Genomic DNA, 12,671 nt, shown 5'->3' with positions numbered 1-12,671 from the left:
TTTAGGTGAAGGGAAAGATAACACACAATACAGGAGAAGTCAGCATAACTGGACTAAATGAAAAGCAAAGAAGTTTCCTGAATAACCCAAATGCTTTGAAGGCCAGTGTAGCAGGGGCAGGGGCTTGGGGACCACGGTTTCAGGGGACATCTAGGTCAACTGGCATAATAAAATCTATTAAGAAAACATTCTGCATCCCATTTTGGAGAGTGGAGTCTTGGGTCTTAAACGCTAGCAAGTGGCCATCTAAGATGTATCAATTGGTCTCAACCTAAGCAAAGGAAAATGAAGAACACCAAAGACACACCGTAATTATGAGCCCAAGAGACAGAAAGGGCTACATAAACCAGAGACTACATCAGCCTGAGACCAAAAGAACTAGATAGTGCCCAGTTACAACCGATGACTGCCCTGACAGGGAGCACAACAGAGAACCCCTGAGGGAGCAGGAGAGCAGTGGGATGCAGAACTCAAATTCTTGTAAGAAGACCAGACTTAATGGTTTGACTGAGACTAGGACACCGGAGGTCACGGTCCCCAGACCTTCTGTTAGCCCAAGACAGGAACCATTCCTAAAGTCAACTCTTCAGACAGGGGCTGGACTGGACCATTGGATAGAAAATGATACTGGTGAGGAGTGAGCTTCTTGGATCAAGCAGACACATGAGACTACGCGGGCAGCTCCTGTCTGGAGGGGAGATGAGAAGGCAGAGGGGAACAGATGCTGGTTGAACGGACAGGGAAAGAGAGGGAGGAGAGAAGGAGTGCGCTGTCTCATTAGGGGGAGAGCAACTGGGTGTATGTAGCAAGGCATATATAAATTTTTGTATGAGAGACTGACTTGATTTGTAAACTTTCACTTAAAGCACAAGAAAAATTAAAAAAAAAAAAAGAACTCCAAATCCAGGGTGCCAGCTCTAGGGGAAGGCTTTCTTCTCTCTGTCAACTCTGGAGGAAGGTCCTTGTCATTAATCTTCCTGTGGTCTAGGAGATTCTCTGTGCAGGAGCCTCAGGTCCAAAGGGCGTGCTCTGCTCTTGGCATTACCTTCTTGGTGGTACAAGGTCCCCCTCTCTCTCTGCTTGCTTCTTTTATATCTTGAAAGAGCTTGGCTTAAGACACTGTCTAATCTTGTAGATCTCATCAATATAACTGCCACTAATCCATCTCATTACATCATAGTGACAGGATTTACAACACATAGGGAAATCACATCAGCTGACAAAATGGTAGACAATTATACAATACTGGGAATCATGACCTAGCCAAGATGACAGATATTTTGGGGGGACACAATTCAATCCATGACAGGGTGCAACGCTGGAAGTACTCACTCATCTATGCCAAGAAATTTGGAAGACAGTTACCTGGCCAACTGACTAGAAGAGATCCATATCTGTGCCTATTCCAAAGAGGGGTGATCCAACACAATGAGGAAATTATCGAACAATATCATTAATATCACGTGCGAGTAAAATTTTGCTGAAGATAATTCAAAAACAGTTGCACCAGTACATTGACAGGGAACTGCCAGAAATCCAAGTGGGATTCAGAAGAGGACGTGCAGCCAGGGATATCACTGCTGATGTCAGATGGATCTTGGCTGAAAACAGAGATTACCAGAAAGATGTTTTCCTGACTATGCAAAGGCTTTAAACTGTGTGGATCACAGCAAATTATAGATAACACTGTGAAGAATGGGAATTCCAGAACACTTAATTGTGCTCTTGCAGAACCTGTACATAAACCAAGAAGTAGTCATTTGAACAGAACAAGGGTCTCAGCAAAATAGGAATAGAAGGGAAATTCCTTGACATAATAAAGGGCATTTATACAAAGCCAACAGCCAACATCATTCTAAACAGAGAGAGTCTGAAAGCATTCCCCTTGAAAAGAGGAACCAGACAAGGGTATCCTTTATCACCACTCTTATTCAAGATTGTGCTGGAGGTCCTAGCCAGAGCAACAAGGCAAGAAAAAGAAATAAAAGGCATCCAAATTGGTAAGGAAGCAGTAAAAGTATCCCTATTTGCAGATGATACGATGTTATACACAGAAAACCCCAAAGAATCCACAAAAAAACTACTGGAACTAATAGAAGATTTCAGCAAAGTTTTTTTTTTTTTAATCAGGATACAAGATAAACATACAAATATCAGTTGGATTCCTTTACATGAACAAAGACAACATCAAAAAGGAAATTACCTAATCAATACCATTTACAATAGCCCCCCAGAAGATAAAATACTTAGGAATAAATCTAACCAGAGACGTAAAAGACCTACGCAAAGAAAACTGAAAAAACACTACTGCAAGAAACCAAAAAAGGCCTACGTAAGTAGAAAAACATACCTTGCTCATGGATAGGAAGATTCAACATTGCAAAAATGTCTATTCTACTCAAAGTGATCTACAGATATAATGCAATCCCAATCCAAATTCCAATGGCATTTTTTAACAAGATGGAGAAACAAATCACCAACTTCATATGGAAAGGGAAGAGGCCCTGGAGAAGTAAAGCATTAGTGAGAAAGAAGAACAAAGTGGAAGGCCTCACTTTACTTGATTTTAGGACCCATTACACTGCCATGGTAGTCAAAACGGCCTGGTACTGGTACAACGAGAGACACATAGACCAATGGAATAGAATTGAGAAGCGAGATGTAAATCCATGCACCTATGAGCAGCTGGTATCTGGCAAAGGCCCAAAGTCTGTTACATGGGGAAAACACAGTCTCTTTAACAAATAGTGTTGGCATAACTGGATATCCAACCGCAAAAAAATACCATGCACAAAAGCTAACTCAAAATGGATCAAAAACCTAAATATAAAATCTAAAATGATAAAGATCATGTAAGAAAAAATAGGGACAATGCTAGGAGCCCTAACACATGGCAAAAATATTATATAAACCGTAACTAACAATGCACAAACACCAAAACAGATAACCGGGAGTTCCTAAAAGTCAAACACTTACATTCATCAAAAGACTTCGCCAAAAGAGTAAAAAGAACCTACAGACTGGGAAAAAAATTTTTGGCTATCACATATCTGATAAGGGTCTAATCTCTAAAATCTACAAGATACTACAACACCTCAACAATAAAAAGACAAATAACCCAATTAAAAAATGGACAAAGGATATAAACAGACACTTCACTAAATGAACAGAACAAGAGGATACTGCATGGTTTAAAATCAGGAAAGGTGTGCATTAGGGTTGTATCCTTTCACCATACTTACTCAATCTGTACGCTGAGCAAATAATCAGAAAAGTTGGTCTATGTGAACGCAGCATCAGGATTGGAGGAAGACTCATTAACAACCTGCATTATACAAATAACATAACCTTGCTTGCTGAAAAGTGAAGATGACTTGAACCACTTACTGATGAATTACATCTCAACATAAAGAAAACAAAAATCTTCACAACTGGACCAATAAAAAACATCGTGATAAATGGAGAAAATATTGAAATTGTCAAGGATTTCATTTTATTTGGATCCACAACCAATGTTCATGGAAGCAGCAGTCAAGAAGTCAAATTTGCATTGGGAAAATCTGCTCCAAAGACCTCTTTAAAGTGTTAAAGAGTAAAGATGTCACTTTGAGGACTAAGGTATACCTGACCCAAGCCATGGTATTTTCAGTCACGTCATATGTGTGCGAAAGCTGGACAGTGAATAAGGAAGGCCGAAGAAGAATGGACACCTTTGAATTATTGTGTTGTCAAAGAATACTGAATATACCATGGACTGCCAGAAGAACAAACAAATCTGTCTTGAAAGAAGTACAGCCAGAATGCTCCTTAGAAAGGAGGACGGTGAGACTTCTTCTCACATACTTTGGAAATGTTACCAGGATGGAACAGTCCTGGAGAAGGACATCATGGTTGGTAAAGTAGAGGGTCAGAGAAAAAGAGGAAGACCCTCAACAAGATGGACTGACACAGTGGTTGCAGCAATGGCCTTAGCGTAACAGCGATTGTGAAGATGGCGCAGGACCGGGCAGGGTTTTGCTCTGTTGTACACTGGGTAGTTGGAACCCACTTGACAGCACTTAACAACAACAAAAACATGATCCATTTGGCTCCAGAAAGAGCTCTGTGGCTGCCCCACCACAGGGCACAAGCATTAGGGAGGCAAGAGTGGAAGCAGGGAGTCCCGCTGGAGAAGGAGGCTGTGGTCTGGATGAGGTGGAGGCAGTGGACAGGGAGAGAAACGGGGAAGTTCCAGAGACACTAGGGAAACAACTGTGCAGATGTGCTGACTGTACTGGACAATGTTGGTGCCCACATCCCTTTGGTTCTTTTTTTCCCCCACAACCATTTTTGCACCTTCTCTCCTTCAATGTGCTTTTGCCTCTAACAACCAGCATCCGTGGTTCCTCAAGGCTACCCTCAGGCCACAGGAGCTGGCTCTGCCTGGAAGCTCAGAGAGACAGAAGTGCCTGGGAATTTACATCGCTCTGGGCTGCCCTTACAGGTCTCTGGGTGGTCTAAAGGTTTGCAGTTTGAACCCACCCTGTGGCACCGAGGACCAAAGGCCTGGCAATCTTTCTATAAAGATTACAGCTAAGAAAACCCTATGAGGCAGTTCTGTTCTGTAACATATGGGGTCACCAGGAGTTGGAATCAACTCAACAGTAACCAATTTGGTTTTGGGCAGCCGTTACGGGACAGAGGTGGTGGTTCAATGGTGGTATTCTCGCCTTCCACGCAGGAGACCCAGGTTTGATTCCCAGCCAAGGCACCTCATACACAGCCACCACCCACCTGTCAGTGGAGGCTTGTGTGTTGCTATGATGCAGGACAGGTTTCAGGGGAGCTTCCAGACTAAGACGGACTAGGAAGAAAGGCCTGGTGATCTGCTTCTGAAAATTAGCCAGTGAAAACCCATGGATCACAAGTCTCACCTGTAACCAACCATGGGGATGGTGCAGGACCAGGTAGGTAGCGTGTCGTTCCATTGTGCATGGGGTCATCATGACTCAGGGGCGGACTCAACAGCAGCAGGCCTTGACCACAGACAAGTGTGGCAGTGTGGCAGCCCAGCACCTCTGCCTCAGTAAAGACAAGCCCGTGGCATAACTTACACTCCAGGGTCCCCCGTGGGATCAGGCTGAAGCTACCCTTCCTGGACTTTGCTAGAGATTACATAAGGGCTTGGCTTTCCCCCTCCTTGACCCTGGCTTCCCCTGGGGAAACAGCTTTCATAAATCACATGTACACAAATCCTCATTTTAGGGTCTGCTTTTGGGAAGCTGGCCTTACACACGAGGGATGAGATTTGGTGGGGTGGGAGGCAGGGGAGGGAGAAGTCTCTGAACTTTCTCACAGTTGAGCAGTGCTGACTGTGGGCCAGGTTCTGGGTAGGGAATGCGTTGAGGCACTTCCTGAGTATGAAGTGACCACGGGTTGTGGGGGGTGGAGATGTCAAGGGGGGCGGTGACTGTGGAGGGGGAAGCTGGGCTGCAGAAGCAGATTTGGGATCATCAGCACAGAGTCATGGGGCAGGGTAGGGTTCCACCGGCCGTCATTCCTGGGGCAGGCACATATCCACCCCTTCCCAGGGCCCTGGCTCATACCTGGCTGGGATAAAGAAGAGGGTATTTGGTGGGTGGAGACAATGCTACCGGGAAGTGGAAAGGCTTACTTGTCTGGACCAGGAAAGGCCATTTTCCTTCCTCCCCCTCACCACTGACAGAGACACACCTGACAGCTGACTACTCACAGTGAAGGTTCTGACACCTTTGTCTATGACCTCAATGCCCACAACGTGAGCAGGTATAAAACGCTCAGATGCAAAGAGCAGGACGTCCTGGTCAGCACTGGCCAGCTCAGGTGACTGCAGTGGGTGGAAAGGCTGCCCTAACACCAGCTGGAGGGCCTCCTGCCCCTGCCTCAGCCACAGCGGCAAGTCCTTCAGGACTGCCTCTCGTGCCACCTGGGCCCAGCTCCCCAGGGTGCTGACTCAACTGGAGGGCTGGCTCTGGGAACCGGGTGCTCATGTGTGCGAGGGTTCCACACGCATTATCTCAGTGTGGGAGAACATGCAGTTCAGCCAATTAAGTGACCAGAGACAGGTTGCCCCCTGGTGAGAACCCAGGCGTGTTTGGGGCCCACCTGGTAACCCCAGGCTGGGTCAATCAGAGGCTGCGCAGGCCACGGCCTGGATCCCTGGTCACATGGTGCCCACCAGGGCTGAGGCCAGGAAGAATACAGGAGAGGGGCCTGTGGGGGCAGCCCAAGAGCCCTGCACCCTCCTCACACATTGGCCTAGCCTCCGGGAGGCCTGGATGGGATGCAGAGTGCAAGCCCTGGGGTGGGCCCAGGTCAGGATGTGACTCTGGGGTCTGGGGTCTCCCATGTGCCTCCTCTCCTGCCCAGCACAGTCCTTTGTCTCACAGTAGGTGTCGGGAACTCTGGGCCCTGGTCCCACACCTGTCCTGGCTTGTTGTGTGACTGCTGTGGCCGCCTACCCTGAGGGGCAGGTTGTGGCCGGTCAGGAGCCTGTGGTCTCTCAGGCCTCTGCTGCCCTCCTGTCCTTCTCTGGGATACCCCTGCCTTGCCCGTAGAAGGGGCAGAAGACTCCTTGTCAGGGATGACAGGAAGGGAGCAGACCCCAGGGCAGACCAGGCAGCACCTCTCTCACCTCTTCCCCTCCCATCCCACCTCAGTAGGAGCTGGGCGGGTGCTCCTGTGGGGACCCATATCTGGTGCTCTGCCCTGCTCTGGGGAGAAAGGATTCAGCCGAGGAGCTGCCCTGGAGGTAGCACTTACCCCTCTTCCACTACACGAGGGTCAGAAATGGTGGCTGAAAGCACCTTGGGCAAGGAGGGGGTCACACCTACGTCTCCTTCCCAGCTCCAGAACCCCAGGGCCCACCTCTCCATCAACCCTGCCCTGATCCTGTCTCTGGGGTCTGATGTGCCCTGGCCGGCTCCACTTGGGCCTGCCACCCCTCCCATCTGTAGGCAATTAGGCTCATGCCTGCAAAAGGCAGAGTGTGGTCCCTGCAAGGCCTCCTCACAGGCCCCCTCCGGGGCTCACAGTACTTTCCCACTTCCTCAGGCTGGACCAGGGGACAGTGTGGATGAGCAGCAAGCAGGCTAAGCCCCAGTGGGTGCCTGTGGCTCCTGGCACTTACTCCTCTTCTCCAGGCCTCGGGGCTCCCAGTCCACCAACCTTCACTGCTGCTGCTTCTTCCCCTCCCATGTTTCTGCCCAGCAGCCCTGCTCTCTGCTGCACCCCACCAGCACCTGCAGGGGCAGAGGCCCCACCGCCACTAGCCTACCCACCCTTGCCCACCCAGTCCCCAGCCCTGCATGGCTTGCACCCACCTCCGAGTCTTGACACCCAGGTCATGACCCCAGGTAGCCCCAGAAGCCTGAGAGAGGCCCAGGACAAAGCCACAGGCAGGGGCTTTCCAAGGCTCCAGCTTCCGGAAGACTGAGTTCAAGTCCGTGCTCAGGCTGAGGGACAGCTGAGCTTGGGGAACCACTGCCTCACTCTTATCTTGGATCCTACTCTGAAAGGGGAGCTCTCTGCCTGCACCCCCCAGTCCCGCCTGGCTTCTTGCCCCTGCAGAGAGGGATGGGATGGAAGGGTGCCTGGCCCTCCTTCCTCTTCCAGGGTCCACCTAAGCCAGCCCGGCACCCTGCAAACTCTGGAGCCAGCAGGAACAGGGGCAGATTCTCCCAACCAGAAGGGGCTGAGCTGTAACTGTGGAGCCTGGAAAGCCCTGGGCTCTTCCCTGAGCACATGCCCTCCACTGGGCAATGAACACCTGTCTCAGTGTATGGCCTGTGTCTCTAAGTATCTTGGGTCTCCGCTTGCTCCCTAGGCCTGAGGTTCCAAACCCAGAACTTATAGGGCCAGGCAGGAAATGGACATGAGGGAAGTGGGTGGCTGTAAAATAACACTCATCCTTAGAGCTAGAGACAACTGGGAGTGGTGGGAATGGAGGCAAACTGGAGAGCCCCTTCTGGCCTTACATGGTTCCTCTGTGCAAATAAGAAAACAGTGCACACAGTCCTGCACCACAGCTCACGGCCTGGTGGGCAGAGAGGGGGCTGCACACCTCAGCTACCCCTTTCCAACTCCCTGTCCACAGGTCTTTGTGCACTTCACCATCTGTACAGCTCTGAGGTGGGCCCTGGCCTACATATCATGGGTGGCCACACAGCTCCAGCCCCTCATGTTCCAATTCTTCAAGCTGAATATTGGGATGATACAAAAATCCTGATTTTTAAACGTTGGAAATGAGCTCAGATTTAACACACCCTACCAAACGGAAACCCTGGTGGCATAGTGGTTAAGTGCTACGGCTGCTAAACCAAAGGGTCGGGAGTTTGAATCCACCCGGCGCTCCTTGGAAACCCTGTGGGGCAGTTCTACTCTGTCCTATAGGGTCGCTATGAGTCGGAATAGACTCGACGGCACTGGGTTTGGGTTTTTTTGGTTTGGTATGGGCCAGACAAAACCCGTCTGCACTGCTGGCACCAAAGGGCAGTTGCTGCCACAGATGCTGAGCCTCAGCCCAGGGAGACGGCTCGTCCCCTCGGCCTGGCAGCACCTACCAGCCCCTCAGGCACTGAGCTGCTCACACCCGCGGGGACCTGGCTGGCCCAGACCAGTGGCCACCCTACCGGCTTGGGACAGTGGATGTAGCGTGCCAGGCTGATAATGAGGTCGTGTGTGATGGGGTCCACCAGGTTCCGGAAGCTGGCATAGCGATACAGCACATCGTCCAGTGAGGTCGACTCCATGCCTAGGTCCTGCAAGAACAAAGGGAGGCCAGGAGGTCAGGCACTCACCTTCTGTACAGCCCCAGGGAGGTGGGTCAGCCTCCCCCATGCCCTGGCAAGGTAGGAGACCCACCTTCAAAGAGGCTTCCTAACCTGCAAGGGAGCTTCTACAGAATGTCCCTCAAAGGGTCAGGAAAAGCTGCTGCTTGTCTCTTTCAGGGGCCCCAGCCAAGGGAGAGGAGGAGCTGGCATCTGTAGGCTCCACAGAGATGGGTCTTTGGGTTTGTGGACACCTCCCGTAGAGCCCCCCCAAGTCCCAAAAGATGAGGCAAAGGACGGCAGGCCTTGGCACTAGTGGCTGCTCAGGGGCAGAATTTGGAAACTGGTGTGGAGCCAAGTTCCCCTGCCTGTGTGACACGGTAATTCATTGATGTTTGTTTGTGCTTTCTTCTTGTTGCTGTGGTTATTTTTACTGCTCCTTCTGTAGAGACGGCCCGACTTTGCTTTCCTTTGCCTTGGGGGTTTCTGAGCTGTGGGGCTGGAGGAGGAAATTGCCAGCACCCAGGAGAAACTCCACCAGGGCCCCCTAATGAAGGGGGATGGAGGCAAGTGCTGCTGAGTGGAGGCGGTGGGCAGAGACCGCTGGAGCAGGGCTGCCCAAGCCTGAGGAGGGACAAGGGGCTGGGAGCCTGTGCAGAGATCCGCCCAGCACCAGCAGGCCTCATGGGCTTGGCCAAGGGCAGTGGCCAGTGTGGATTAGAACTCAAAAGCCCTCTGGTAAAGGTTCTGGATGCCTTTGACCCTGAGATTCTTGCACAACCCCGGGGAAAGGGCGCTCCTCTCTACAAACATAATTAAGCTTGAATTTTGCATCAGCCACGCTGGCGAGAGCTTGAAACAGAATGACTGGCTTTAGAGGAGTCCCCGGGCAGTGTAAACGGCAATTCACTCGGCTGCTAACTGAAAGCTTGCAAGTTTGAGTCCATCAAGAAGTGTCTCAGAAGAAAGGGCTGTTGATCTGCAACTGAAAAATCAGCCACTGAAAACCCAGCAGAGTGCAGCTCTGCCCTGACACACGCAGTGGCCGTGAGTCGGCATCAACTGGACAACTGCACTGGAGACGTGAACAGAGCGTTGGGCTGAACGTCATACCCTCTCCCCGCAAAACAAAGTGGGCGCCCCTTCTCTTTTCTCCCCTCCGCTACCCTCCCCTGATTTCTGCCACCCTTGGCTGTGGGCTCTGGTTCCTGCTCTAGCTTGGCGGCTTGCACAGACAGGCAGTGATGACATTCCCACCTGAGGGACTGTCCCCACCTCTGCCTGAGGAACAAGGCGGGTGCCGGGGGTGGGCAGCAGAAGCAGGCACTACTGCTGTGTGCGTCCTTCCACTCAACCCTTCAAGCTTGGACGTCTCCGTCTGGAGCTGCCCCAGCCAGAGAAGGCTCCCAGTGGGTTACCAGGGTCTGGGGAGCTGGGGACAGGGGATGTTCTGGATGGGGTGTGTGTGGGCGACGGGTTTGGAATATTCTGAACTTTATTCTAAATGCATTGCCATATGATTTTTAGAAGTCCTTGTGAGGTGAGCAGGCTGAGCACGATTACTCCCAACTTACAGGTGAAAAAACTGAGGCCCAGGACGCCTGGCTGTTTTAATGGTCAGAATTTCGGGAACGGTGGGGGTGGGGCGAGCCGAGGACACACTCAGGACGTCCAGTCTCAGGCCTGCTCTGCGTTTGCCCTTCTGTACCCTTGGGGGTGAGCTGGGCAGAAGGCAGGTGGAGGGTGGTGATGCTGCTGTGTGCTTTGGGGTGACGTTTCTAAGAGCAAAGGAAAAAGGGGGCTTTGCTGGATGAATGTGGGAATCTGGAGGGGCCAGGAAGTCAAGCTTTGTTCTTGTGGGAGCCTAGCGGAGCCCACACTGCAGAGGATCCGCACTGCAACGGTTAGGGCCCAGCCCTGGGTAGGTACAGGAAAGAAATGGCATTCAGGTTTCAAGGAAGACACCAAGGGGCCAGTTTTCCATTTGGCAGGAATGAGCCTCAGAGAAAAGCAGCCGTGTGCCAGGTGCTCTGGCTGCTGAAATCTTACAGGGGACCTAGGTGCAGGGCTCCAGTTCTGGCCTGAATGTAGGCGGAGGGAGCTTCCGCAGCACTGGCTGCCAGAGGTCTGCAGCAGAGCTCTTTGCAGAGCCAAGTGCAGCACTCCCTCTAGACCCCTGCCGCTGCTCTGGCTTGTTCAGTCCTGCAGCCAGAGTTGAGACCTGAGGCAAGCTACCCAATGCCACGGAGCCTCAGCATACTCATCTGTAAAATGGGGATAGTGAGCCCTCCATCACAGGTGGTTGCTGTTGTCAGCTGCGGTTGCGTTGGCCCCTGACTTATGGTGACCCCATGCACAACAGAATGAAAACATTGCCCAGTGCTGCACCATCTCCTTGATTAGTTATGGATTGGACCGCTGTGACTCACAGGGTTTTCACTGGCTGGTTTTCAGTAGACCACCAGGCCTTTGTTCCTAGTCTGCCTTAGTTTGGAAGCTCTGCTGAAATCTGTTCAGTGTCATAGCAACACAGAGGCCTCCGTTGACAGATGGGGGCTGTGTATCAGGTGTACTGGCCAAGAATCAAACCCCGGTCTCCCACACGGAAGGCTCCAGGGAACGAAGAGAAATAAAACCAAGCGACATATGTAAAGCCTCTAGCAGGGAGAGCCATCCAACAACGGTGACCCTCTGTTCCCATCTCTCCCCCTGTGGGAGCCCCCTCCTCCCCTTATGCAGTGGCTCCTAACCTCTTTGTAGACCACAGACCCATTTGAGGAGAGGACACAGCCAGGACCTCTCCCCTTGGAACATCGGAGTCAGGGACTGTCGTGCGCAAAACCCAAGCTGGCCTCAGTCAGGGCAGGGCCCGTCCTGCTGGCAGTGCCTTGTGGACACGTGATCACAGTAACTTGCAAAAGCAAGGCCACACCCCAGGGCTGGAGGAGATAGGGAGGTAAGAAGGCTGATGGTCGAAGGGCTGTGTTCTAGGGTCTCAGAAGGCTGTGTGGTCCAAGGGCTATGGCCTGGTACCCTTGGTCCCAGCTGGATCTCTCCTTACAGCTGAAGGCTTTCTTCCCTGGGGTGGCCACTCCATGCTTCAGCCCAGGTCAGAGGCTGGGCTTGTGGCTGGTGGGGGATGGAAGGATGTTTTTCTTTTCCCATCTGTCATGCAGGCTGGGTGCCCCCGTCCCTGTCCCTTACTGCCTGTGTACCTCTCCTCCATGTGACCCTTGCCAGCATACACCTGGCAGTCTCCTCACAGCGTCTCTGCTCCCTGTCGCTGAAAGCCCCTGGCAGAAGGCACTGGGTTCTAGGCCCTGACTGACCCTCAGCTCATTGTGTTTATTTCCCCGTCTGTGAAATGGCAGATGGACTGCACCGTAGTTCCCAAACTGTGCTCCCAGATCTTGGGGCTGATGGGTGTGTGGGTGGGCATGGAGGAGGCCAGAGGAGACAGCAAGGCTGCAGCCCGCCCCCCGCCCCGCCCCCAGGAAAGCAGACTGCTTGACCGCCTCTTGAAGGGAAAAAGTAGTTCTGCTGCCAAAACACATGTAAACCCTGGACTTGCATTTCCATAAGCCCTGCTCCATCTTCCCGGACCCCCAGATTTCCAGGCCAGTAGGGGCTGTCCCCATCCTGGAAGGACCGCGAGAATCCTGGTCCACAACCCAGGAGGCAGGGAATGCAGGTCTGAGACGATACAGAATGCCCGCCCCCAGAGCCTCCGCCCCTGCCATGGGTTGGCGGGGGGGGGGGGGGGGGGGGGCGGGCGGCAGTGTCCAGAGCACTGACGGTGGCTCCATCCTCCAGATGGCTGTGTCTGGGGTCATTTGGTTGTTGTCTGGGGGCTCCCCAGGAAGGCGGGTGCCCTGCTCACAGTGC

The 12,671-nt window shown here is 52.1% G+C and overlaps 1 protein-coding gene across 1 annotated transcript in view; it reads right to left on the bottom strand.

Annotated features, from left to right (window-relative positions):
* LRRC75A (leucine rich repeat containing 75A) overlaps positions 1-12,671 on the bottom strand; it is an 85,086-nt gene that overhangs the window by 31,161 nt on the left and 41,254 nt on the right. Inside the window, exon 2 of the mRNA XM_064271842.1 lies at positions 8,649-8,777. Within this exon, the coding sequence (XP_064127912.1) occupies positions 8,649-8,777 (129 nt within the window). The remainder of the gene's footprint in view (positions 1-8,648; positions 8,778-12,671) is intronic.

The sequence above is a fragment of the Loxodonta africana genome, chromosome 18, assembly GCF_030014295.1.
Source record: "Loxodonta africana isolate mLoxAfr1 chromosome 18, mLoxAfr1.hap2, whole genome shotgun sequence".
NCBI classification, from domain to species: Eukaryota; Metazoa; Chordata; class Mammalia; order Proboscidea; family Elephantidae; genus Loxodonta; species Loxodonta africana.
This window is presented reverse-complemented; position numbering and strand designations above follow the sequence as displayed.